Genomic DNA, 25,461 nt, shown 5'->3' on the forward strand with positions numbered 1-25,461 from the left:
ATATATATGGGGATGGTTCAGCAGCCTTAAAGTTTGCCAAGTTTGGTGCCAAACATTTTTCAAAATATGGGTTACAAGCTTTGAAATGAGCTGATTTTTTGTGAGGATGATCTCTATGATGAGGAGATCATCCTCACCAAAAATCAGCCTATTCCAAAACTTCTAATCCCATCAAAAGTGATTTACAAAAATTGGACGATACACGATTCTTCAACTTGTAAACTAGGCTTAGAAGTTTCAAAATGAGGTGATTTTTTATGAGGATGATCTCTTCACCGTAGAGATTATCCTCACAAAAAATCAGCCTATTCCAAAACTTAGAACCCCATCAAAAGTGATTTACAAAAAATGTTTGGCACCAAACTTGGCAAACTTTTGGGTTGCTGAACCGCTCCCTATATATATATGGGTAGCGTTCAATGGCAAACTTTTTAGCAAACTTTTTGGCAAAACTTTTTTCAAAACATGAGTTAGAGGTTTTGGAATGGGCTGATTTTTGGTGAGGATGATCTCTACGGTGAGGAGATCATCCTCACAAAAAATCAGCCCATTCCAAAACCTCTAACCCCATCAAAAATAGTTTACAAAAAATGGACGGTCCATGATTTTTCAGCTTGTAAACATGGGTTAGAAGTTTTGGAATGGGCTGATTTTTGGTGAGGATGATCTCCTCACCGTAGAGATCATCCTCACCAAAAATCAGCCCATTCCAAAACCTCTAACTCATGTTTTGAAAAATGTTTTGCCAAAAAGTTGGCCATTGAACGCCCCCCTATATATATATGGGAAATGTTCAACACCCTAAGTTTTACCACACACACTTTAACAAACGTTTTTTGTCCTACATGGGTTAGAAGTTTTGGAATGGGCTAATTTTTGGTGAGGATGATCTCTATGATTAGAGATCATCCTCCTCAAAAATCAGCCAATTTCGAAATGTTTAGCCCCATGCTTACACGTTGAAAAATTATGGACCGTCCATTTTTTATAAACTATTTTTGATGGGGTTAGAAGTTTTGGAATGAGCTGATTTTTGGTGAGGATGATCTCCTCACCATAGAGATCATCCTCACCAAAAATCAGCCCATTCCAAAACTTCTAACCCATGTAAGACAAAACACGTTTGTTAAAGTGTGTGGTAAAACTTAGGGTGCTGAACGGGACATATATATATATATATATATATGGGAAATGTTCAGCACCCTAAGTTTTACCACACACTTTAACAAACGTTTTTTGTCCTACATGGGTTAGAAGTTTTGAAATGGGCTGATTTTTGGTGAGGATGATCTCTATGATTAGAAGATCATCCTCCCCAAAAATCAGCCCATTCCGAAATGTTTAGCCCCATGTTTACAAGTTGAAAAATCGTGGACCGTCCATTTTTTATAAATCATTTTTGATGGGGTTAGAAGTTTTGGAATGAGCTGATTTTTAGTGAGGATGATCTCCTCACCATAGAGATCATCCTCACCAAAAATCAGTCCATTCCGAAACTTCTAACCCATGTAGGACAAAACGCATTTGTTAAAGTGTGTGGTAAAACTTAGGGTGCCGAACAGGACCCTATATATATATGGGTAGCGATCCATGGCCAACAGTTTGGCAAACATTTTGGCAAACACATTTTTCAAAACATGGGTTAGAGGTCTTGGAATGGGCTGATTTTTGGTGAGGATGATCTCTACGGTGAGGAGATCATCCTCACCAAAAATCAGCTCATTCTAAAACTTCTAACCTCATCAAAAATGGTTTACAAAAAATGGACGGTCCATGATTTTTCAGCTTGTAAACATGGGTTAGAAGTTTTGGAATGGGCTGATTTTTGGTGAGGATGATCTCCTCACCGTAGAGATCATCCTCACCAAAAATCAGCCCATTCCAAAACCTCTAACTCATGTTTTGAAAAATGTTTTGCCAAAAAGTTGGCCATTGAACGCCCCCCTATATATATATGGGAAATGTTCAACACCCTAAGTTTTACCACACACTTTAACAAACGTTTTTTGTCCTACATGGGTTAGAAGTTTTGGAATGGGCTAATTTTTGGTGAGGATGATCTCTATGATTAGAAGATCATCCTCCTCAAAAATCAGCCAATTTCGAAATGTTTAGCCCCATGCTTACACGTTGAAAAATTATGGACCGTCCATTTTTTATAAACTATTTTTGATGGGGTTAGAAGTTTTGGAATGAGCTGATTTTTGGTGAGGATGATCTCCTCACCATAGAGATCATCCTCACCAAAAATCAGCCCATTCCAAAACTTCTAACCCATGTAAGACAAAACACGTTTGTTAAAGTGTGTGGTAAAACTTAGGGTGCTGAACGGGACATATATATATATATATATATATGGGAAATGTTCAGCACCCTAAGTTTTACCACACACTTTAACAAACGTTTTTTGTCCTACATGGGTTAGAAGTTTTGAAATGGGCTGATTTTTGGTGAGGATGATCTCTATGATTAGAAGATCATCCTCCCCAAAAATCAGCCCATTCCGAAATGTTTAGCCCCATGTTTACAAGTTGAAAAATCGTGGACCGTCCATTTTTTATAAATCATTTTTGATGGGGTTAGAAGTTTTGGAATGAGCTGATTTTTAGTGAGGATGATCTCCTCACCATAGAGATCATCCTCACCAAAAATCAGTCCATTCCGAAACTTCTAACCCATGTAGGACAAAACGCATTTGTTAAAGTGTGTGTAAAACTTAGGGTGCCGAACAGACCCTATATATATATGGGTAGCGATCCATGGCCAACAGTTTGGCAAACATTTTGGCAAACACATTTTTCAAAACATGGGTTAGAGGTCTTGGAATGGGCTGATTTTTGGTGAGGATGATCTCTACGGTGAGGAGATCATCCTCACCAAAAATCAGCTCATTCTAAAACTTCTAACCTCATCAAAAATGGTTTACAAAAAAGGACGGTTCACGATTTTTCAACTTGTAAAATGGGGCTAGAAGTTTTGGAATGAGCTGATTTTTGGTGAGGATGATCTCCTCACCGTAGAGATCATCCTCACCAAAAATCAGCCCATTCCAAGACCTCTAACCCATGTTTTGAAAAAGTGTTTGCCAAAATGTTTGCCAAACTGTTGGCCACGGATAGGGACCCTATATATATATATCACACATGTGTTGACAGCGACTTCTTACTTAAATTCTTTTAGTAATAAGAACCGGTTCTTACTCGCTCAGTTTTTTTTTTAAATTCCGATAGATCCATCTGTCGGTCCGGTTTTTAGAAACTTAAGTAGTATAGGTTTTTTTTTTCTAGGCATACAATATTTAATAGAATCTCTAGAAATATCCTCTCATCTTAGCCGTTCGTTATACTATTTTCCTTTGACCAGATTAAATAAATGTGGCCCCCACTTCCAACAGTGTATATAGTCCACGTAACATCATCACCCCTCCAATGAGAGAAGACATTAGTCAAGTGGACAACGTCATAAATTCAAAGCATAGGGTATCTCAATGATTCACAAAACACATTGAGATAGGTCAAGTGTGTCAAAGATTCACCAAAACGTCTTCCCCACAACCTCAGCATTCATTTTAACCTAGTATTCTACTCTTTTTAAATAGAAAGTGATGAGGTTTTTTTGTTATCTTTAAGGTTGCCTAAATAATGACCAATTAAAAATGTCACCAGCACCAGATTATAGACCCACGTGCAGCGCGAGAACGAGACATAAATTTAAAACATAAAATAAAATAACTGTTTATAAAAATATGTTTAAGATCTACTCTCCTTAAATAAATGAATAGAGGAAGCCCATATGGTTAAGAAAAAAAAAAAAAAGAGGCAAGAGTCGATTAGATACAGAGCTGATGCGGATTCTCATTGATCTCCTTCTTCTTCTTCTTCTTATTCTGTTAAGTGCAGAAGTAGTAGTACAGGTGTTGGGGCAAAAGCAAAACCCATCTAATTACTTCTCCAGAGATGATTTTCCATCTGACTTTGTCTTTGGTGCTGGAACCTCTGCTTATCAGGTATGTTTCTATTTCCATATAATTAATTAAAGAATAATTTATCAAAATGGTAGAGTTTTCGAAATTAATTATTAAAACGGTACACTGTAGCAATTAATTCCGAAAACGGTAAATTTATCGTTTTTGGAATTAATATTTTTTACTAAAATGGTAAAAACAGTAAAATATTTTTTTTTTATACCGAAAATACCTTTTTTTTTTACATATATATTTACAATTTTAACCTTAAAAAAATGAAAATCCAACTAAAAAGATTCACTCTCTTTCGGTAATCCAACAATCATATGTATTTACAATTTTTTTTTTAACGAAATCAATTTTATTTTCGTAATTTCAGTTAAAAAATAAAAAAGGGTATTTTCGGTAAAAAAATATATATTTTACTGTTTTTACCATTTTGATAAAAAAAATTAATTCCAAAAATGATAAATTTACTGTTTTCAGAATTAATTGCTACAGTGTATCGTTTTGGTAAATATACGAAATGTTGTGCATGTTTTGATAAATCTACCTTAATTAAAACTGTTTTATAGCTACCTAGTATTTCCTCTCTCTTACATAAAAAGCCTTTAAAAAAAAAAAATTTACACTAATAGAGAGAGAGATATAGAGAGAAACTTTTTTGTTCTATTAAAAAAAAACAAACAAATGGGTATCTTCATTAATGGGAATATATGTATGTAGGTAGAAGGTGCAGTGGCCGAGGATGGAAGAACACCCACCATCTGGGATGTTGCTGCTCATGAGGGTCAGTTTTTATTTTATTTTATTTATTATTATTATTTTCTTTTCCTTTTATTAGTGTAAAGTGAGAGAGTCTAACTTGAACGGTTGGTGCTTGGTCTCTATCCTGAGCACCCCATACGGGACTTGTTTAGTGCTCTTCAATTAGTTTTCTTATAAACAAATAAATATATAAATAATATGCCAGCCTAAGAACTTATAAACTATACGAATAATGATTTTCTCTACCCTCTGACATACTCCCTCTCTACTATTCTGATGTGGCGTGTGACACAAGCGTAGATTTTATTCCTCAAGATACACAAATGTACATGTCTGTGGGGATGTTTTTTTCACCATATTGAATTTTGTTAATATATTTAAAATCTTGAAAACATATTTCTTTTTAAAATAAATTACTTTTGATGTTGAGTTCAGTAACTATTCATTTTCAAAATTAACTTTATATATATATATATATGAATAATTTATCAAAACGGTAGAGTTTTCGAAATTAATTATCAAAATAGTACAGTGTAGCAATTAATTCCGAAAATGGTAAATTTACCGTTTTCGGAATTAATATTTTTACCAAAACGGTAAAAACAGTAAAATATTTTTTTTGTTACCGAAAATACCCTTTTTTTTGTTTTACATATATATTTACAATTTTAACCTTAAAAAAATGAAAATCCAACTAAAAAGATTCACTCTCTTTCGGTAATCCAACAATCATATGTATTTACAATTTTTTTTTTACCGAAATCAATTTTATATTCATAATTTCAGTTAAAAAATAAAAAAGGGCATTTTCGGTATAAAAAATATATATATTTTACTGTTTTTACCGTTTTGGTAAAAAAAATTAATTCCGAAAACGGTAAATTTATCATTTTCAGAATTAATTGCTACAATGTACCGTTTTGATAAATATACGAAATGTTGTGCATGTTTTGATAAATCTGCCTATATATATTTTTTTTTCATATATGTTTTTCCATGAAATCAAGAGGGATATGGTGTTAGGGATTGCCAATTTATTTATTGAAAAACACTTTCTTTACTAATTTAGTAAGATTTGAAATCTTACTAAAGAATCCTTAAGCTCACATGGATTATCAAACGACAATCCAACACCTCTCTAGATTTTATGCAACAACTCATATAAAAATAAAAATAAAACAATTTTTTATGTTGATCCAAGGTTTTGTAAATGGGCGGTTGTTAAACTCCCCAATGTAAAACCAAGATTTAATAACGTAAAATAATCTAATATTTTTTACTTCTGAGTGGTTCAACGAATTTTGTCCGTTATGCGATTTGGCATGTTTTTAGATGCCAGAAGGTGAATTGAACCACCTTAATATCATCAACTATAAACAAAGGTGTAAGGCTAGACTTACTCTCAATAACATACGACAATATTACAAAGAAGCATAAACCATCCAAATATATAGAGACAAAGAAGCGTGACATCCCAAATATACGTCATTTATATGTGGTTGTCATGTATTTTATTGTGAGAAAAGATTTTTCACTTGGAACGGCAAATCTGATGGGCGAGGTAAATCCGTTTCTCCATTTTAAATTTATTTCATTGTCAAACACCGAAAAAAAACTGTTTTTTTCATGACAAATCATTTGCTTCAGAATTTACTGTATTATCAAACACACCCTTACGTCTTTATTTACATTTCATCGTAGTTTGATAGACTACCTCAAATGTCGTTTGATGGAGTCTAGCTAAAAATAAAAAGTCTCTCAATAATTTTAGGGAGAAAGACCGTGAACGTGGAACAGTACAGTGTTCATGGTCGACCTTTCCAGAAAGGTCTTATTGTAATATTGGATAATAATAATAATAATAATATTGTCTTAGTTAATTTTTAAAGAGTAATGCTGGAGTGACCTCTTACACTAGTGCATTCGACATTGTATTGACGTGGACTTGTGCACTCCTCTCTTTTTAACGAAATCAATGAGTTGGTAATGTCAAGGGACTCGAACCCATATCTATATTGTATCATCAACCAAAGACTTCTTCAACTGACCTGCAACTTTTACAGAGTTGTTGTCCAAGAAGATCAAAAGAGACAATGAAATATGGAAGATATCTGGTTATCTAAATCAGTATTCTTTTCACACATTTGCCTATCTCATTAGTTCGATGGAAACTGAATTTTTTTAAATCATTTCCTCTCTATTTGCTCGAATTAAATGAATGATTTGCACATCACAGATTGATCGATCTATTCATAGAAGATCAGACAAAACACTTTAGCTGTTGAACCCGATACTAGAAGTCATCAATCAAATGGATTGTTTGTGTGTATTTCTGGTAAAATATCGGTCTATATGATACTGGATCCAAAAAGTTGTTTCACAGCAAAATCATGCATTTCGAGAAGTGCTTTTGCAAATCTTTATATAATCATCTTATGTGATTCTAAGAAATTAACCTAATTTAAGAGATCCGTCATCACTCATTCATATTTGGATAAAGGTTTTATAATGAGTGGAGAGAAGTCTACCAAATTAAACTTTTGTTATCCTAAGCATAGAGAAAAAGTTAGACTTCGAATTTTCTAATTTTTTACTAATATATATTGTGGAAGCCAAAACTCTCTCCACCACAAGGTTCAAGAACTTTGTTGGGACACCCTGGCTCGTGTTCTTCAAGATTTTCGTAAGAAATAACAAAATTCACAGAAAAAGAAGGAAAAGACAAAAAAAGAACATGATTTTATGTGGTTTGGCAAAGATGCCTATATGCATCCATAAGAGACATGCTACTATTCCATATATATGTTACATGAATATCCTTTTTACATTGGACACATTGGACACGGATCCTCTTAAGCACACGGTTCCTGAAGCACCTTGTAGCACTGATCCAATGGTTGAAAGACCACCACAACAACCATATAGTTAGATCCCACACTTAAAATATTGAGTGTTCAATAGCTGTTCATTTTCAAAGACATGAATCGGGAGGGAAAAAAACTGTTTTTTTGATTTTTTTGATTTTTTTGATTTTTTTTAATCAGATATAAGTCATGATCACAAGGGGTTGAGATGCTATTTTTTTTTTCCAAGATAGCTCTCTCTCATCCGTTGGATCTGTGCTACAGGGTGCTACATAAACCGTGTGCTACAGAGGATCCGCTTCCTTTTACATTAGATTCTTGAGAGTACCTGTTGAGGATTCTCTGCATTAATCAAAGGCAAATCAAAGGCCTTCCATATGTGCATTCATTGACCCCTAATCTTAGGAGCTAATTTTCTGTTGATCCTTTCCATTTATTTTATAATGTCCATTTATATATACAGTCTGTAACAGAATAAATATGAGAAGCTTTCACCACTCCAGGTGTGGTGGTTTTCAAACACTCTTATGGTATCAGAGCACTAATCCTCAATGGCCTCTAATTCTTCTCCCACCCTCCTTCCCTTCAACACCATGATTCACATGGTTACAATCAAACTTTCATCCTCCAACTATCTCTTATGGAAGAGCCAACTTCTTCCACTTCTTGAGAGCCAAGGTCTGTTGGGTCATGTGGACGATACCCTTGTACCTCTACCTCCATTTGATCCTCCCACCTCTCAGACATCAAATCCCAAACGCCTGGAATGGAAAGCAACCGATCAGTGCCTTCTTAGTATTCTCCTCTCCTCTCTCACAGAAGAAGCCATGGCTGAAGTCGTCGGCCTCTCCACATCCCGTGAGGTCTGGATTGCCCTAGAAAACACTTTCAACCTCCGCTCTAAAGCCTGTGAAATTCGTCTCAAAGATGACCTTCAGTTAATGAAGCGTGGCACCCGCCTAGTCACTGCCTATGCTTGTGCCTTCAAGGCCCTATGTGATCAACTTCATGCCATTGGTCGTCCCATTGATGGAACCGACAAAGTTCACTGGTTTGTTCGTGGTTTAGGGCCCTAGTTCTCCAGTTTCTCTACTGCCCAAATGGCACAAACGCCTCTCCCCTGTTTCCCAGATCTTGTATCCAAAGCTGAGAGTTTTGAACTCTTTCAAAAATCTCTAAAAACTTCGGCGCCATCAACTGCAGCGTTCACCACTAACCGGACCTCTTCTCATCACGGGGGTGGCTTATCTTGCCATTGTCGTGGCCGCACAAATGACTCCCGCAGTGAGACCTCCAATCACAAACAAGGGCGTACCCAATCCACTCAAGGTCGTTGTCCACTACAATGCCAGATTTGCCGCTTGGAAGGACACTATGTTGATCGGTGCCAGCAACGATATGATCAGCATCAGCATGAACCATCTGCACAACTTGCAGAAGCCTTCAACGCTTCATGTTCCCTGTCTGAAAATGAAGCCTCAGATTGGTTCTTGGACACAGGGGCTTCAACCCACATGACTCCAGCCCACTCCACTTTGGACTAGTCCAAAAACTACACGGGTAAGGATTGTGTGATTGTAGGGAATGGTGCATCCCTACCTATTACCCACACCGGTAAAATTTCACCTTCCCCATATCTTCATTTGTTAGATGTTTTGGTTGTCCCTCACCTCACTAAAAATCTTTTGTCCATTAGTAAATTAACTCATGATTTTCCTTTATTTGTTACATTTACTAATAATTTTTTCACCATTCAGAATTACCAAACGGGAAGGGTGGTGGCAACCGGTAAACGCGATGGAGGCTTATATGTGCTAGAGCGCGGAAATTCCGCTTTTATTTTTGTCCTTAAAGATAAATCTCTTCATGCCTCATATGATTTATGGCATGCTCGCCTTGGACATGTAAATCATTCTGTTATCTCTTTCTTAAATAAAAAAGGACAGCTTTATCTTACCTCTTTATTACCATCTCCTAAATTATGTGATACATGCCAACTTGCAAAGAATCATCGTTTACCTTATTCACGTAATGAACATAGGTCGTCTAATGTGTTAGATCTTATCCATTGTGATATATGGGGCCCTTCACCTGTAAAATCCAATTTAGGTTTTGCCTACTATATTTTATTCATTAATGATTATTCTCGTTTCACTTGGCTTTATCCATTGAAATTAAAATCTGACTTCTATGATACCTTTATTCAATTTCAAAAATTTGTGGATCAACATTCTACTCGTATCAAAAATTTTCAAAGTGATGGTGGTACAGAATTTAGTAGCAACTGTTTTAAAACCCATCTTCATACCTCTGGTATTCATCATCAACTTTGTTGTCCATATACTCTTGCCCAAAACGGTCGCGCTGAAAGGAAACACCGTCATGTGACTGAGACTGGCTTAGCCTTGCTTTTCCATTCTCACACTTCTCTTCGCTTCTGGGTTGACGCCTTTAGCACTGCAGCTTACATCATCAACTGATTGCCCACCCCACTTCTTGGAGGTAAGTCCCCCTTTGAGCTTCTATATGGTTCCTCTCCAAATTATGAAAATTTTCATCCATTTGGTTGTCGTGTTTATCCTTGTCTACGTGATTATATGCCTAACAAATTTTCCCCCCGTAGCATTCCTTGCATTTTTTTTTGGTACAGCTCCTCTTACAAAGGGTTCCGTTGTCTTGACCCCACCAACTCTAGGATATATCTCACCCGACATGCTTAGTTTGATGAGACTCACTTTCCCTTCCTAAATACATCCCAAGCTCATCCCATATCCTCCCTTCAATTTTCAAATTTTTTGGAACCTAGTCTAACCCCTACAGAAATGCTCCCATCTTCCCCTACATCCCATTCTAGACAAATTGCACAATCTGAATCTAACCCGCATGGTATTTGTACTGATCCAATGGATGAGTCTTTGCAGGCAAATGATTCTCTGCAGGTCCATCCCCGTCGCATTTGGATCTCAACCCATATTCTCTCAAGCTTCCCACCGAGCCGCTTATCAGTACTCGTGTTGCGACAACTCCGATGGTTTCTCATCCTATGCTTACACGAGCCAAAACTGGTAGTTTCAAACCTCGCCACCCAATAAATCTTGCTCTCTTGAGATCTTCTGATCTTCTCTCTGCTCTCCTTACATCCACTGAGCCTAAAGGATTCAAATCTACTGCTAAAAATCCTACTTGGCTTGCTGCCATAGATGAAGAAGTTCGAGCCTTGCAAAATAATCGTACCTAGATTTTAGTCCCTCGACCTGCTAATACTAACATTGTGGGTTCCAAATGGGTTTTTAGGACCAAATACTTGCCCGATGGATCTATTGAGCGTCTAAAAGCCCGCCTTGTTGCCAAGGGCTATACGCAAGTACCTGGTCTCGATTACACTGAAACTTTTAGCCTTGTTATCAAGGTTACGTGTTGTACTCTCTCTTGCTGTGACCAACAAATGGCCTCTCCGCCAACTTGATGTCAAGAATGCGTTTCTCAATGGTCATCTTACTGAACAAGTCTATATGGAACAACCCCCTAGGTATATTGATTCTCGTTTCCCTAATCATGTTTGTCAGTTGAAAAAAGCTCTTTATGGGCTCAAACAGGCCCCTCGTGCTTGGTTTCAGTGATTTAGCTCTTTTCTTATTCAACTTAGTTTCCTGGAGTGCCAAGAAGGAACCAACTGTTTCTCGTTCTAGTTGCGAGTCTGAGTATAGTGCCCTAGCTTTCACTACCGTCGAACTTCTTTGGCTCACGCATCTCCTTCATGACCTCAGGGGTTCTCTTCCACAACAGCCTCTTCTCTTATGTGACAACAAAAGTGCCATTTTTTTAAGTTCTAACCAAGTGTCTCACAAGCGAGCCAAGCATGTTGAGTTAGATTATCACTTTCTTCGTAAACTTGTTGTCGTTGGCAAACTCCGCATCCAGTATGTGCCTTCTCACTTACAGGTTGTCGATATCTTCACCAAAAGTGTGCCTAGGCCCCTATTTCAATTTTTTCGATCCAAGCTCCACGTCTATTCAAATCCGACGCTCAGCTTGCGAGGGGGTGTTGAGGATTCTCTACCTTAATCAAAGGCAAATCAAAGGCCTTCCATATGTGCATTCATTGACCCCTAATCTCAGGAGCTAATTTTCTGCTGATTCTTTCCATTTATTTTGTAATGTCCATTTATATATACAGTCTGTAACAGAATAAATATGAGAAGCTTTCACCACTCCAGGTGTGGTGGTTTTCAAACACTCTTAGTACCCTTCCCAGATCCCTTTTTTTTTTTTTTTTTCTTTTTTTAATTTTTTAATTTTATAAAGATTATCTTCTCTTTAAATAAATAGAAAATCCTATCTCAAAAACGAATCTAGATCCTGATTAATTGTAGTTGTTTAATCCATCTTTATCCAAATATTTTAACTATCCACAAGGAAAGAATCTTTTCCTATTAAGATTATTTTTTAACTAGATAAGATTTGATCTTGATAATGTCACGTGTATGTCTTGGGATATATGTTGAATGGTGCGACATGAACGATCCACATGAGAGTAAATTCCCTCCATCAAGTGTTCTCATTGAAAGCTTCCATAGAAACCATAAAATTTCTTTTCGTTTTTTTTTCTTTGGATCCATGAAAATAAATAAATTAGAAATAAATTGTCAAAAATCCGAACGAGGTATTAAAGACAAAATTTTCAACTTCCTCCCTCCCCTTTTCTCACCTCTTTTAACTTATAAGATTTTCAGTGACATCTGTGATCTACTCCAATGATTTACAATGGCGAACTATGATGAGAATGACAAACTCATAATTTCAAAGATTTAAATTTAACAATTTAAAAAAAAAAAAAAATCTATTTTGACTATTTGTGAGAATGAATGACAAAGAAATAATGACGTACTTATCATTTTGAAGAGTTAGTCATGATGTTTGGTCCAAGTGGCCGTGTCACCACTATAATGTATGCCTTTTTTGTATTTCGGACAAATTTATCTAGTGTCTAGCTTTAAAAATTGAATAATCAAAATCATCGAGGCTTGCAACCGTCATTCCAAAATTTAGGTAAGTCAAAAAATAAAATTGGGAAATGGGGAAGGGGAGGAAGTTGAAAAAAATATGGTTTAGAGTCGGGGTTTCAAAGAAAGCACTTTAGGGTATTTTGGTCTGAAGATAGGTTTAATTGTAGCAAATGGCTCATTTTGGTCTATTATTTTTATTTTTAGTCTGTTTTGATGATTTACTAATAGTAATTAAACTTTTCTGCATAAATTCCTTATATATTATATTGACTCAATCAAGACGACATAATTTGATGGATCCAAGTTGAGTTGTGGTTTCAAAGAATCACAAGTCATCGAGTTGACTTGATGTAAGACGAGTGGAGTCGAAGGTACTAACTTGGGAAGTTGGTTAAAGTCTATGATTATTAATGATACAACTTGTGTTTAAAACTCATCTTCACCTACTAATTATTGACCGCTTAGCCCACTCGACTTTTCATTTGAAAAAGAACAGTCAAGCCAAGTTTTAAGTTCTAAAACTGTGCTCTGCACTTTCACCCAATATTTGGCCCAATAAAAGTAGACCCCTTCGTAATGCAACTTCAGCCTAGGGCTGCAACTTGGACCAGCTGACTCGAGCTTATCCCCGGCTCTATTCGATTGATAGGCGAGTCTGGGCCAAGTTATGTAGAACATGAGGTGAGTCTGTATTAGAATAACTCAACCTGATCTTGATTTGGGGTGAGTTTGAGTTAAGGGACGGCAACCCAACTCAACTTGAACCCTGAGGCCATATAATAATTTATGAATATTTTTAAATTACTTTTTAATTATTTATTGTTTAAGATATAAATCTTTTTATTTATATAATTATACTTCTTTTTTAATATATAAAATTTATTTGCTGATCAAAATAAACTTATGTATGTTTGATTGCATGGAAAGTCACTTTCCATGGAATTTGAAATCCATGGAAAATTAGTAGTGGAAAATAGGTAGGGTTGGAAAATCAAATTCCATTGTTGATTTTACTTGGATAAAATTATGGAAAAAATATGAGAAAAAAGAAGAAGAGGAGAAGGAGGAAGAAGATGAGAGGAGGGGGAGAGGAAGTAGAAGATGACGAGGAAGAGGAAAGGGGGAGGATGTGACGATGGTGGCAGCGGCAGCGACGACGGAGGTAAGTGAGAAAGATGGGGGAAAAACGTGGTGGTGGTGGTGGTGGCAGAGGAGGTGAGGGATGGAGAAGGAGAAGAAGAAGAAGAAGAGAGAGAGAGAGAGAGAAAGAGAGAGAAGGTGGTCGGAGACGGAGCCGACGACGACGGTGACGGTGACAGCAATGGTGACGACGGCTACGGCGAGGTTAGTGTAATGGTAGTGGTGGTGGTGGTGGTGGTGATAGTGGTGGTGGTAGGGAAGAATTGAGGATGGAAAATATGGGTAGATTTCATTTTTCCACCCATATGGGTGGGAAAATGAAATCCATGATTTAGTGGACTTTTTGAATGGGGTGGAAAATGAATTTCCATTTCCATGTGCAATCAAACACTTGAAAAATGCTATTTTCCATAGAAATTAATTTTCTACCCTATTTTCCATGTACAATCAAACATACCCTTAAGTTTGCTCAACGGGCACAATCCATTCAAAACTACCTAATTCGAGCTAATCCGAGCCCATTCAACCTCAGGTTCAAGGTTTAATGCTCAACTTGAGTTGAGTTCGAATTAAGGGCTCTCTCACTTGAGTTGAGCCTGAGTCTACCCTCCAACCAGCCCAGATTGCAGCCCAACATTAGCCCAAGTCTTATAAGGCATCCTCTTATTTTGGTGCCTATTTGGAACGGACTCTGTGTTTTCAAACTGCGATAGCCCTTCACTCGGGCACTCTAAGATTGATGATATTGACCTAATACCCTCGTTTGGAACCTCTAACATCTGGCCCAAAATCCTTCGATCATCAAGCTCTTCAACTTCTTGTTGTGTAAATCAAAATTGTTTTTTGATATGAAAAGGGCATTCGTATAATATTTTCTTTAGGGTTTTCTTATTTTTGGGGGAGATCTACATATTTTGGTAACTCCCGAATTTATGAATAGAGATCTCAAGGGTTGAAAAACTTAAGAGAAAAATAGTGACTGTTTATTATTTTGTTTCGTGGCCGTAGGCACACTATCAAATCACGTAAATCCTTATTTTTGTGTGATTTTTGTTATCTTCGTTATTTTAAAATTTTCACACTTCTATGGTAAAATATTTTTCTTATTCGACATCGTCTTCTATCCAACTCTCCCTATGGTCTCATTTACTTTACAATAGGGTCAGGACACAATGACTAGGCCATTAGTGGGACACTAATTTTGTAGGTGAAGGGGTTGCAGGCTTGCAGCCCCTAAACCCTAAATAATTTTGGTGATTTGAGTTTGAAATTTATGACAGAAGAGCTGCTTAGAAGGGTTGGAGGATCCTAACGAAGTGTGTTAATGTTTGATAGGGACACTGCCAGACCACAGCACCGGAGATGTAGCTTGTGATCAATACCACAAATACAAGGCAAAATCTCTACTTCATTTCCAAAAACCAATATGTCATTTAATATTCAAAAAATCTTTATATCTTTACTCTCATTTTTTTAACTAACAAATAAACCATGTAAGGGGTATTATTGAAAATGCAAAGTATTGGAGGTTAATAATGTCCTAATGAACCATTTGGACATTAGCATTCCTATGTATAAGAATAATGATGTGCTAGAACCATACGACTCTTGACATGGCATGTGCTAGAACCATAGATTCTTTTCCTCTGGATATTAAACAGCACATATTTTTGAGGATGGACAATTGCGTATCCTGAGGGAAAATCTATGATTCTAGCCCATGTACAATTGCAATCATCCAAATTTTGAGATCATTTATAAGTTTCTAAATCTCTCCATTGCAAGAAATGCAGGAAGATGTACAGCTGATGAGTGATTTAGGTCTTGAAGCCTACAGGTTCTCCATTTCTTGGTCAAGGCTTCTCCCTAGTATGATCAAACACTTTAACCAAATTTGCTTAATTAAGTATATCCTAGTGTTAAAACTGATATATGATTCTGATTCTTGTTGTTTTTATTTTTAGATGGGAGAGGAGCAGTTAATCCTAAAGGTCTCAAGTACTATAATAATCTCATCGACGAATTGATAGCCCACGGTCTGAAAAAATAAATTGCACAAATTAATTTTTGTCATCGATATCAAAACTTTATAAAACACTATTACTATTTTAGATTTATTTCTTCATTCCCCTTGCTTCTTATTGGCTGCATTTTCAATTTATTGGAACTTGTAGGAGTTGAACCACATGTTACTATCTTCCACTTGGACCTACCTCAAATACTTGAAGATGAATATGGAGGATGGCTGAGCCCCAAAATAATGTAATTTTACACCCTTTCCTTTGTAGCATCTCTTCTATTATTTGCACATAAGATTTCATGTGACATGGGTTGGGTTTGTTTTCTGGTTCAGTGGGGATTTTACAGAATATGCAGATGTGTGTTTTAGAGAGTTTGGTGACAGGGTCACCCACTGGACCACTATCAATGAGCCCAATGCTATGTTTTTATCAACCATTGGCGACCCAACATTTCCACCTTCGATTTGCCCGCGTCGGGCTGGCTATCTCGGCTGCAGGCCTGGCAATGACTCTGTGGACCCCTACATAGGAATGCATCATAGTTTGCTAGCACACTCATCAGCTGCCAATGTGTACAGAGAAAAATATCAAGTGAGTTCTTTGGCTTGTATTTAGGGCAAAGTTGATAGGCCCCCACCTTGGAGATCTTGTCAAAAGTAATATCCCACTTCTTGATCTTGACCATATATACTATATTATTTTGAATATCTTGAGCCTAGTTGGTGATTGATCACATTGATGTCCTGTTCACTAGTAAAGTATTGTAGACTTTACGAGGTTCAAGTCAAAACCAAGAGCAATTCTTTTATTTTGATTTGGGTTATATATAATGTACATAACTCGTCTAGAAAATTGAAATCGAATAGATAGATAGGGAGAAACCTAGACCTATGATTTCTTTCGCAGAGTTAATGAATCACTCTCATCTCATCCGTGGACATAGGTACACTGCCGAACCATATAAATTTTGTGTACGTTTTGTATTGTTCTTTTATTTTTATTGCTTTTGTGGTTTTATCTGAGGTTTGACATTCCAACGGAAAATAAAAAAGATGTGATGAATAAAATATATCATGCAGGCCAGGCAGAATGGTTTTATAGGCTTGAATATCTATGTTTTTTGGTGCACCTCTATGACAAACTCAAGGGAAGATGTTGAAGCAACACAAAGAGCTAATGATTTCCTCACTGGTTGGTAAGTGATTTCCAATCTATGGACCTAAGTGTATTTATAGAATAATGATTTTCTGACACAACTCCATATGCCCCCTGATGTGGCATGTGCTAGAATCATAGATTCTTTCCTCGGGATACACAACTGCACATATTTATGGGGATGTACATTTGTGTATCCCGAGGGAAAACTATGGTTCTAGATCATGCCACGTCAGGTGGCATATGAGGTTGTGTGCCAGAGTGGCCGTCAGAAAATCACGACTCGTATTTATATACATAAAAAAAAAACATCAGGAAGACTAGTACTACCTATTGTATATTTGTATTGTATTATTTAGTAAGTCCTGGTACTATAGTAAACATTTCTAGATCATCTTCACCAAAAGTCATTCCTAGTATCATCTCCATGTGGTCCTATAGATCCATATGAGAATAGTGCACAAAATTACATGCTTATATATGCATATTTTTCTTTCTCCTTATCATTTAAAAAGATAAAAAAAATCAGCATAACAACATTTTTATCATCATCAAAAGAGGTTCGCAAATTGGACCCCAAATTCAATTTGCTTAGAAATGTACTAAAGAGATGATTTTTTGGGAGGGTGATCATGGTGAGAAACTCATCTTCACCAAAACCATCTCTCGACTCATATGTAGAACCAATGTATATTTATCTTTTTAGTTTGTTCAATTTGGTCTACAATTATATCTTGATATATACCATAAATTAGATTGCTCAGTTTGATTAGAACCAAAAAATTTGCAGGATGGCCAATCCCCTTGTTTTTGGAGACTACCCTGAGATCATGAAGGAGAAAGTTGGCTCAAGGATCCCATCTTTCACCAAACATGAATCTGAACTACTAAAAAGGTCTTTCGACTTCATCGGCATAAATCACTACTACACACTTTATGTAGCAAATCACCCTGATATTTCAAAGATTGAACCTTCTAATTTCTACCAGGACTTGGGTGTTATACTCTCAGGTATTCTTTCCCCTTACATTAAGAGTTGTTCTCTTAAGAATCCGACTGAGAAAAGATTTGCAACTTCAACCCATGTTTTGGAACCATTTTACAGTTTATCAAAATGGAGAACCCTCAGATCATACCTTGTCGAGTGATGTACCCTACAATCCATCTGGAATGCGAAGTTTGCTTGAATACTTCAAAAACTATTATGGAAATCCTCCTGTCTATATTCATGAAAATGGTACATTCATCTCTCTACCAAATCTTAAACAAGTTTGGGATGATTATGCTCTTATATCTTAGTTGAACTATTTGTAACTAAAGGTTACATATTTAATCGAAGTTTTCATCAATCCGTCAGTATGACTATTATGTTGAAAGCAAATTGGTAACCTTGTCAGGTTATGGGACGCCAAAGAACGTGACATTTAATGACACTGCTAGGATTGATTTCTTGAGTGAGTTCATGGGAAGTATGCTTGATGCAATTAGGTAAGGCTTATCTAGTTTCCTCACCATTGCCTTAGAATTGTAGGTGTTACTCCTTAAGAATGTTTATTGTGTTGGTTGTTTGCAGGATTGGTGCAAATGCAAGAGGATACTTTGTATGGGCATTCATGGACCTTTTCGAGTTTTTTCATGGGTACCAAACAAGATATGGGCTTGTTTATGTGGACTTTGAGGATAACGATTTGCCACGAAAACCCAAGTTATCTGCATTATGGTTCTCTGATTTCCTGAAGAAGAAAAGCATGAAGATAAGGAACTCAGTGAAGGCTACTAAACTGCGTGGAATATCACATTCGTAACGTTAATTAGTAAATTGTTACTTCTTGGTTTAAATGCATAAGACTGTTATATCTAGATCGACATTGGTTAATAAGGAACACATTGAATTATGTTGCCTGGTATTTCACAGCTGAATTATGAAAAGTTGTTTTTGTTGGGGAATGATCTATATTGGGTTAAAAATATTTCATTAGCTAAGACTAGGATTTCTCTTGTAACTTCAGGCCCATGTAACTTTCAATAAACCTTCTAAGGATTGATGTATTTCCTCAACTCTAACTGTATTTCCTAATAAAAATTTGTTGACATAAGCGAGTTGAGAAGACATGAGGCCTCTCTCTCTCGATTGGAAGCCATGATCATGGACATGAAGATAAATATACTTTTGAGGTTGAAATGGATTTTAGAACTATTGGATTATTACAACCATTTAACAAATCTTGGGCAATAATCCACAATCATAACAAGAATAATCATCATGGAGAAATTAAATTTAGATCTCACATATATTTGAAGAGATGATCTGACTGGTAACTCTACCTCAATCCCTAGCTCATTAACAAAATAATAGAAGCAATAACACATGCATTGGAGGGGGACGGCTACCCTATTCTTGTAGATATTCTCACACCTCTGTCCATCATGGATATTAAAGAATAGATATGATTAGTAAGTATTTACGCATGTAAGCAGAAAACTAGAGATTGGTGCATAAAACTAGAGGTTTTACAAATCGAGAAATTCTTTTAAAACAATTAAATTGGTTAATCCCATGGTTTGATAAAAACGTCCCAACAAAGACATATCCATCAAAATAATTAAGTTAGCCAAACACTCACCACCATATGCCTATGATGGTGTCCTGTGGGAAGGTCCCAACGACAGCTTTCACCCTCCTCATGGCCTTCAAAACTTTGACTCCAGCTAACCTTATTCCACATTTACAATTCACTAATTGATTTAATTGTGCATATATATAATTCAACAATTACAATTAGAAGGTTATATATATATAATATATATATATATATATATATATAATTACGTGAAAAAAGATATAAGTTCGACACCAAGGCCTGTCGAATTTAACCATTTTTTCATGTAGTGTTTAAAAGAGTCGCATTGAATTTACCCCTTTTTCTGTTTTTTCGGACCGATTTGAACATCAGGTATATTTCGGATCATTGCCCGCCCTACTTCCAAGTAAGCGTGCACTTGGAAGTGAAACAGGTAGATTGAACTATGAGAGGCTCTGTAATTTGCAAAACCAGCTATTGGTTATAAAGGTTGGATGGGCTTTATGTAAATAAATAAATAAAAATCTCAACCACCAAAAGATTAACATTCTAAAAGAAGAAGAATCGCTCAACATATAGAAACAATCAATCATGTTGCATCCAAGCAGGTGATCATTGATTAAACAAATTTGATCCATGAACATATAGAGATTAGCATGTAAAAATGTGAGACCCCAAAAAACATGTTGAGGTGCAAACTCAAGCTATGTTTCCTACAATTGCAATGAAGGGTATGCTGTTGTCCAATTATGGCATCCAGTTCTATAGGGCTGCTAATATGGATGCTATTTGCAAGCCAGGTGGAAACCTAAACACACAAGGCATTATAGTCAGGCAACCAGAACAAAGTAGCCGAGCAAAATTTAACTGCCAATTGATGGAATCTATCTATGGTATTTGGACACCACAATGTGCCTTGTTTACCCTCATCAACAAAATACATAATAGACATAATAGATAATGGTAATGCCAACTGAAGTAAATACTACATTGCAACCATCATGATCTTTGCACGTGAAAATAGTCTAATAAAGTACATAAATGAAAATACCATAGTACTAGTTATTTGTTCCTTACAACAACAAGAAATAGGACATAAAGAACCTAAATATGAATGACAGTTCTCAAACACTCGATATCCAATGTGTTCATGCCACTCCATCCCCAATGGGCCCATGCTGCAACACCAGCATTTCACATTGACGGAGTTTTATATGAGCCAATTATTCAGTATTAATAATATTATGAAAACAAATGATAACTTAAGATTCATATGCGTATAATGAGAAAACATCCACTAAATGATAACCTCCTTAACATTGGTTGGGTACTGGACGACTAACATATGGCAGATTCTTACGTCATCGTCTGCTGTGATTGAATTTCTTACACTTCAAACAACAATGTGATACGCAAACAAATGATTCCATTCTCCCCTCCAGTTGTCAAGTCATGTACCACCAATGCAGCACCCACTATCGACTTTGGTTGATTGGTCTTGATGTATTATTAACATGAGTAATCATGTACATTGTAAAATAATGAATAACTAAGGGACAATATTATATATTCAATCTATTTTCAATTTAGTGATTTTTGAATCTTGTAACTTCAATTCCAACAGTCTCGAGCTTGTTGGCATTGCATTTCCTGTGAGATGTGGTATGATAATTGTACATTAATGCAATAAGGAACATATAAGTTTTTTTTTTTTTTTTCGTAAGTGTAGATATTACCATTAATTTCATTTGAAGAGAGATGTCCAACCTCAATAGTTCCAAGTATATCAAATTTATTTTGCTCCATGCATTGTGCTCTATATTAACAATAATATAACTTATAAACATTAATGCATAAGGTTGTTTTAAAAGAGTTAAAACAATGCTCTATATTAATAATGATTCCATGAAGAAATCGTTCCTAGCAACATTTGAATTGATGTTATTGTGTTGTGTACTTCCGATGGAAGATCCTTCATAAGTAATTCAATCTTTCATTAGTGAACAGAAAAAAATTGTACAAATTTATATAAAAAATCAATGAGAATTCTAAATAATTACCTGTAGTTCTCAAGAACCTCAGGTTGTAATGTATGTTGGTCGATATAAAATTCCAAATCATCGTTTGTTATATCAATTTGAACAAATCTACATGAAGTCATGAGGTATGCACACATGACTTTAAATAGCATGATTTCAGGTATATGAAATGCGCTCCGAAATTTGCAACATAACTATGAAAATTTTATACACCTTTCTACTTTAATAAGCTTGCTTGTACCACCAATATAATTTAATTCAATCCCTTTCATAACCCATCCACCACAAAAACAAACCATGAACATTTTCTCTGCATCCATCTTGTTCACAACAAATAAATCATAGTATTAAATTTTGATGTATTTCTGCAAAATATAGCGAATATTCCTATTTTCAACATTCCGACATGAAATTTATAGACAGTTTCTTTATGCATAAATTTTGATGGAAATCACTATTCATTTTGCGAAATATTTGAATTTCGACTGAAATAATCAAATATTAAGTGTAAAATGTAAGATTTCGGTGGAGATATAGATATTTTAATGAATGGTAAAATTTTACCGAAATATTTGTATGGGTACACAATCATTCATGTTTTAATTAATTAGTAACTTATTTATAGACACTCAAAAGATTAAAAAAAAGCAATTATATATGATAATGTGAGAATGTATAATTTATAAATTAAAATAATTTGATAATGTATAACATACACTTAGTTCATTTAAAGAAAATGGTACATATTACAGCACTTGCAGTTATGTATTATTATTCTCATTTCCAACAAGCAAAGAGTTGTTTTAGGGGTTGGACTCGTTTTTATTATGGTTTGATGACTTATGATTTTTTTTTTTCAGGTATGTTTTATAATATTTCCATCATTAACTTAAAATTGTATTTATTTCTACATTAGTTGAAATGTTTCCACAAAATATATCCATTTCCAAGATGTCTGGATTAGACATCGACATCAAAATTTAATACCTTACAAAAAATGAAAATAATAAGAATGAACGTATTAAAATAAATATTTATAATTTAAACTGGAAGTCGAACCGCACCATTAGAATAACATTGACCTTCTACAATTTATCATCGAGATTCGAAGACGTGGAACCTATATTTTACTTACAAAAAGTTTTAGTTTTCAAATGATCGTTAAACCTCTATAGTAACTTCCATCGAACCTTTACTTAATATACAATCGTTGAGATTCGACATTGTAGACCATCTTCACTTACAAAAATATTTTGTTATAGTTATCGTCGAGGTTCGATGATAAGTAACGTTGAGATTCTATGTTATAATATATTCCAATGTCGAGTCTCGACACTAGGTAAATTTTAGGAAGTATATACCTTAAAATTTTAGCATCATTGAGTTTTTTGCTACTATTTCTCATTTATACAACTTCAGAAGAGAAATATATCAAGGTTGATTAGATTATATAAACTATTTTAAAACCTATGAAAGAATGAGAGAAAAGAGATAGAACCGTTGGTAGAATGCTCCAAAGGATCGTCGATCGAACACGAGAGTGGACAGATCTACAAGATTCACAATCACTCCTCAATGTAGAGACTTATTCGTGAACTCCAATGACTGTTTGGTGGGTTTTAATAGAGAGAATGGAGAGATCTCTCCTTTTTTTATGTGGCATGAAAGGTTGGGAGGGATGATGTTGCAACTTCAATGAATAATTTAGGGAACTACTATTACCACACCAACTCTTACTAATGCAACACCAATTCCTTTATAAATCACCACGTTGCATAAAGTTGGTGTGACGTTAGTAAAAGTTGGTGTGACAATAGCAACTCTCATATTTTATAAGGTTTCCTAAAGAAATTTAAGTGAGAGTTTTTTTTCACACAAATATGAATTACTATAGCAAATCGGTATGTTTTGAGTACTTAAAAAAAAAAAAAAAAACAAGGACTTTTTTTTTGCTTGTTTTTTTGCAAATATTTATGCTAATAGTTGTTCTTTATAAAAAATGAAAATGTTAATTATACATGTACCAAGGTGTCAATGGGTACCCATTTAATTGAAATTGAACCAGAGTCAGAATTGAAAATCCTGACCCGATTACAGAACCCTTTTTATCGGAACCATTAGAGTCGGGTCCAAAATGGAACCGATTTAATAGGAATCAAAATTGTTAGGGGTTCTATCCAATTAGTACCCACAAGTACCCCCGAATCGATTTATTTTGTCATTTCTTTTTATATTATAGACGATTTAATATTTTTTTATATTTCAAAGTTAATGCATGTTATATAAAATTCTTCAATTTTTCATATAGATTATTGATTGGAGTTTAAAACGAGTTCTCTCTTCTAATTTATTTATTTTTATTTTTATCTAAAATGAATTTTTATTTTTGTAAAAAAATTATTAATTTCTATCTTTACTATAACAAATTATAACTAAGTTAATAACTTTGTAAAAATATGTTAATTTTTTAAAATGATAAAAGTTTTACAATGATTTCATATACTTTTTTTCTCATTTGATTATTAGGAATCAAAATTGATGGGTAACTGTATTTTTTGGTGATTTCAATTCTGACTTCATTTATTTTAAAGCCTAATCCGGAACCGAACCGTAATAAATATAATGGTAATAGTTATAAGTTCCGTAGAAACCCAATCGAAACCGACCTATTGACACACCTACGTGTACGGTGTACAACATTGACCATTTCTGTTTGAATGCTAAGAAGGTGAGTGTGAGACGGTGCAAAAGAATCTAACCCAAAAGAAAAAGAGTCTGAGTAGCCTTACTATAGAGGGACGAAAAAGGTGTTACGAATCTCGAGTGCTTTTCTTATGCATGTCGAGGTCTTTTTTGACGATGGATGAGGCTTAGCAAATGGGTCTGTTTTGAGTATTAAAAAATGTACTTTTTTTTTGTCTTAGTTTTTGCAAATTTTTATTCTAATAATTGTTTTTTTTATAAAATGTGAAAATGTTAATAATACATGTACGAAGGGTGTCAATGAGTACCCATTTAATCGAAACTGAACCAGAATCGAAATTGAAAACCACGACCCAATATCGGGACCCTTTTTATTGGAACAGATTAGAGTTGGGTCTAAAATGGAACCAAACTGATAGGAACTAAAATTATTAGGTTCTATCCAATTGATACCCACGCGTACCTCCAAATCGATTTATTTTGTCATTTCTTTTTATGCCATAGATAATTTAAGATTTTTTTTTTTTTTTTTTTTTTTCAAAATTAATGCATGTTATATAAAATTCTTCAATTTTTCATATAGATTATCAATTGGAGTTTAAAACGAGTTCTCTCTTCTAATTTATTTTTATTTTTTTACTTTTAACTAAGATGAATTTTTATTTTTGAAAAAAAATTATTAATTTATATCTTTAATATAAAAAATTATAATTAAGTTAATAATTTTATAAATAATATGATAATTTTTTGAAATGATAAAATTTTTATCATAAATACTTTTTTTTTCATTCGAATCTCGGGTATCAGAACTAATGGGTACTATTGTTTTTTTTTTTTTTTTTGATTTCCGTTCCAATTTTTTATTTTGAAACCTAATCCGGAGTCAACAATAACGAGAATCGCAATAAATATAATGGTAATGGTTATAAGTTTTCGTAGGAACCAAACCGAACCGACCCATTGACAACCCTACGTGCACGGTGCGCAACATTGACCATTTTTGTTTGAATGCTAAGAAGTGAGTGTGAGACGGTGCCAAAGAATCAAACCCAAAAGAAAAAAGAGTCTGACTAGCCTTACTATATTAGTGAGGAAAAAGGCCTTACGAATCTCGAGTGCTTGTTGTACACATATCGAGGTTTTTTTTTACGGTGGATGAGGCTTAGGAACGCTTTTTTTTTTCTCGCTATCATAGTAAGGAACGGGTTTCTCAAAGAAA

General features: G+C 34.9%; 1 protein-coding gene and 1 long non-coding RNA gene across 3 annotated transcripts; one reads left to right on the plus strand and one right to left on the minus strand.

Annotated features, from left to right (window-relative positions):
* The first annotated feature begins 3,767 nt into the window (after nt 1-3,767).
* On the plus strand, nt 3,768-18,920 carry LOC147407123 (cyanidin 3-O-glucoside 7-O-glucosyltransferase (acyl-glucose)-like). Its single transcript, XM_086435521.1, has 12 exons — nt 3,768-4,006; nt 4,691-4,754; nt 15,078-15,136; nt 15,536-15,611; nt 15,707-15,778; nt 15,917-16,004; nt 16,096-16,354; nt 16,843-16,958; nt 17,709-17,929; nt 18,024-18,155; nt 18,316-18,406; nt 18,492-18,920. Exons 1-12 carry the CDS (start codon nt 3,845-3,847, stop codon nt 18,721-18,723), a joined length of 1,572 nt encoding a protein of 523 aa, XP_086291647.1. The 5' UTR covers nt 3,768-3,844; the 3' UTR covers nt 18,724-18,920.
* A 183-nt stretch (nt 18,921-19,103) lies between these two features.
* On the minus strand, nt 19,104-23,189 carry LOC147407124 (uncharacterized). Of its 2 annotated transcripts, XR_015176707.1 has the most exons (4): nt 23,038-23,189; nt 19,836-19,955; nt 19,543-19,632; nt 19,104-19,336 (listed from the first exon to the last, which is right to left on the minus strand). It is a non-coding gene; the product is annotated as an uncharacterized LOC147407124 (long non-coding RNA). The 2 variants fall into 2 exon arrangements; XR_015176706.1 differs by lacking the exon at nt 19,104-19,336 and having other exon boundaries at nt 19,356-19,632.
* Nucleotides 23,190-25,461: the final 2,272 nt, after the last annotated feature.

The sequence above is a fragment of the Akebia trifoliata genome, chromosome 3 (genome assembly GCF_017979445.1).
Source record: "Akebia trifoliata isolate Shusen 1 chromosome 3, ASM1797944v1, whole genome shotgun sequence".
NCBI lineage: Eukaryota > Viridiplantae > Streptophyta > Magnoliopsida > Ranunculales > Lardizabalaceae > Akebia > Akebia trifoliata.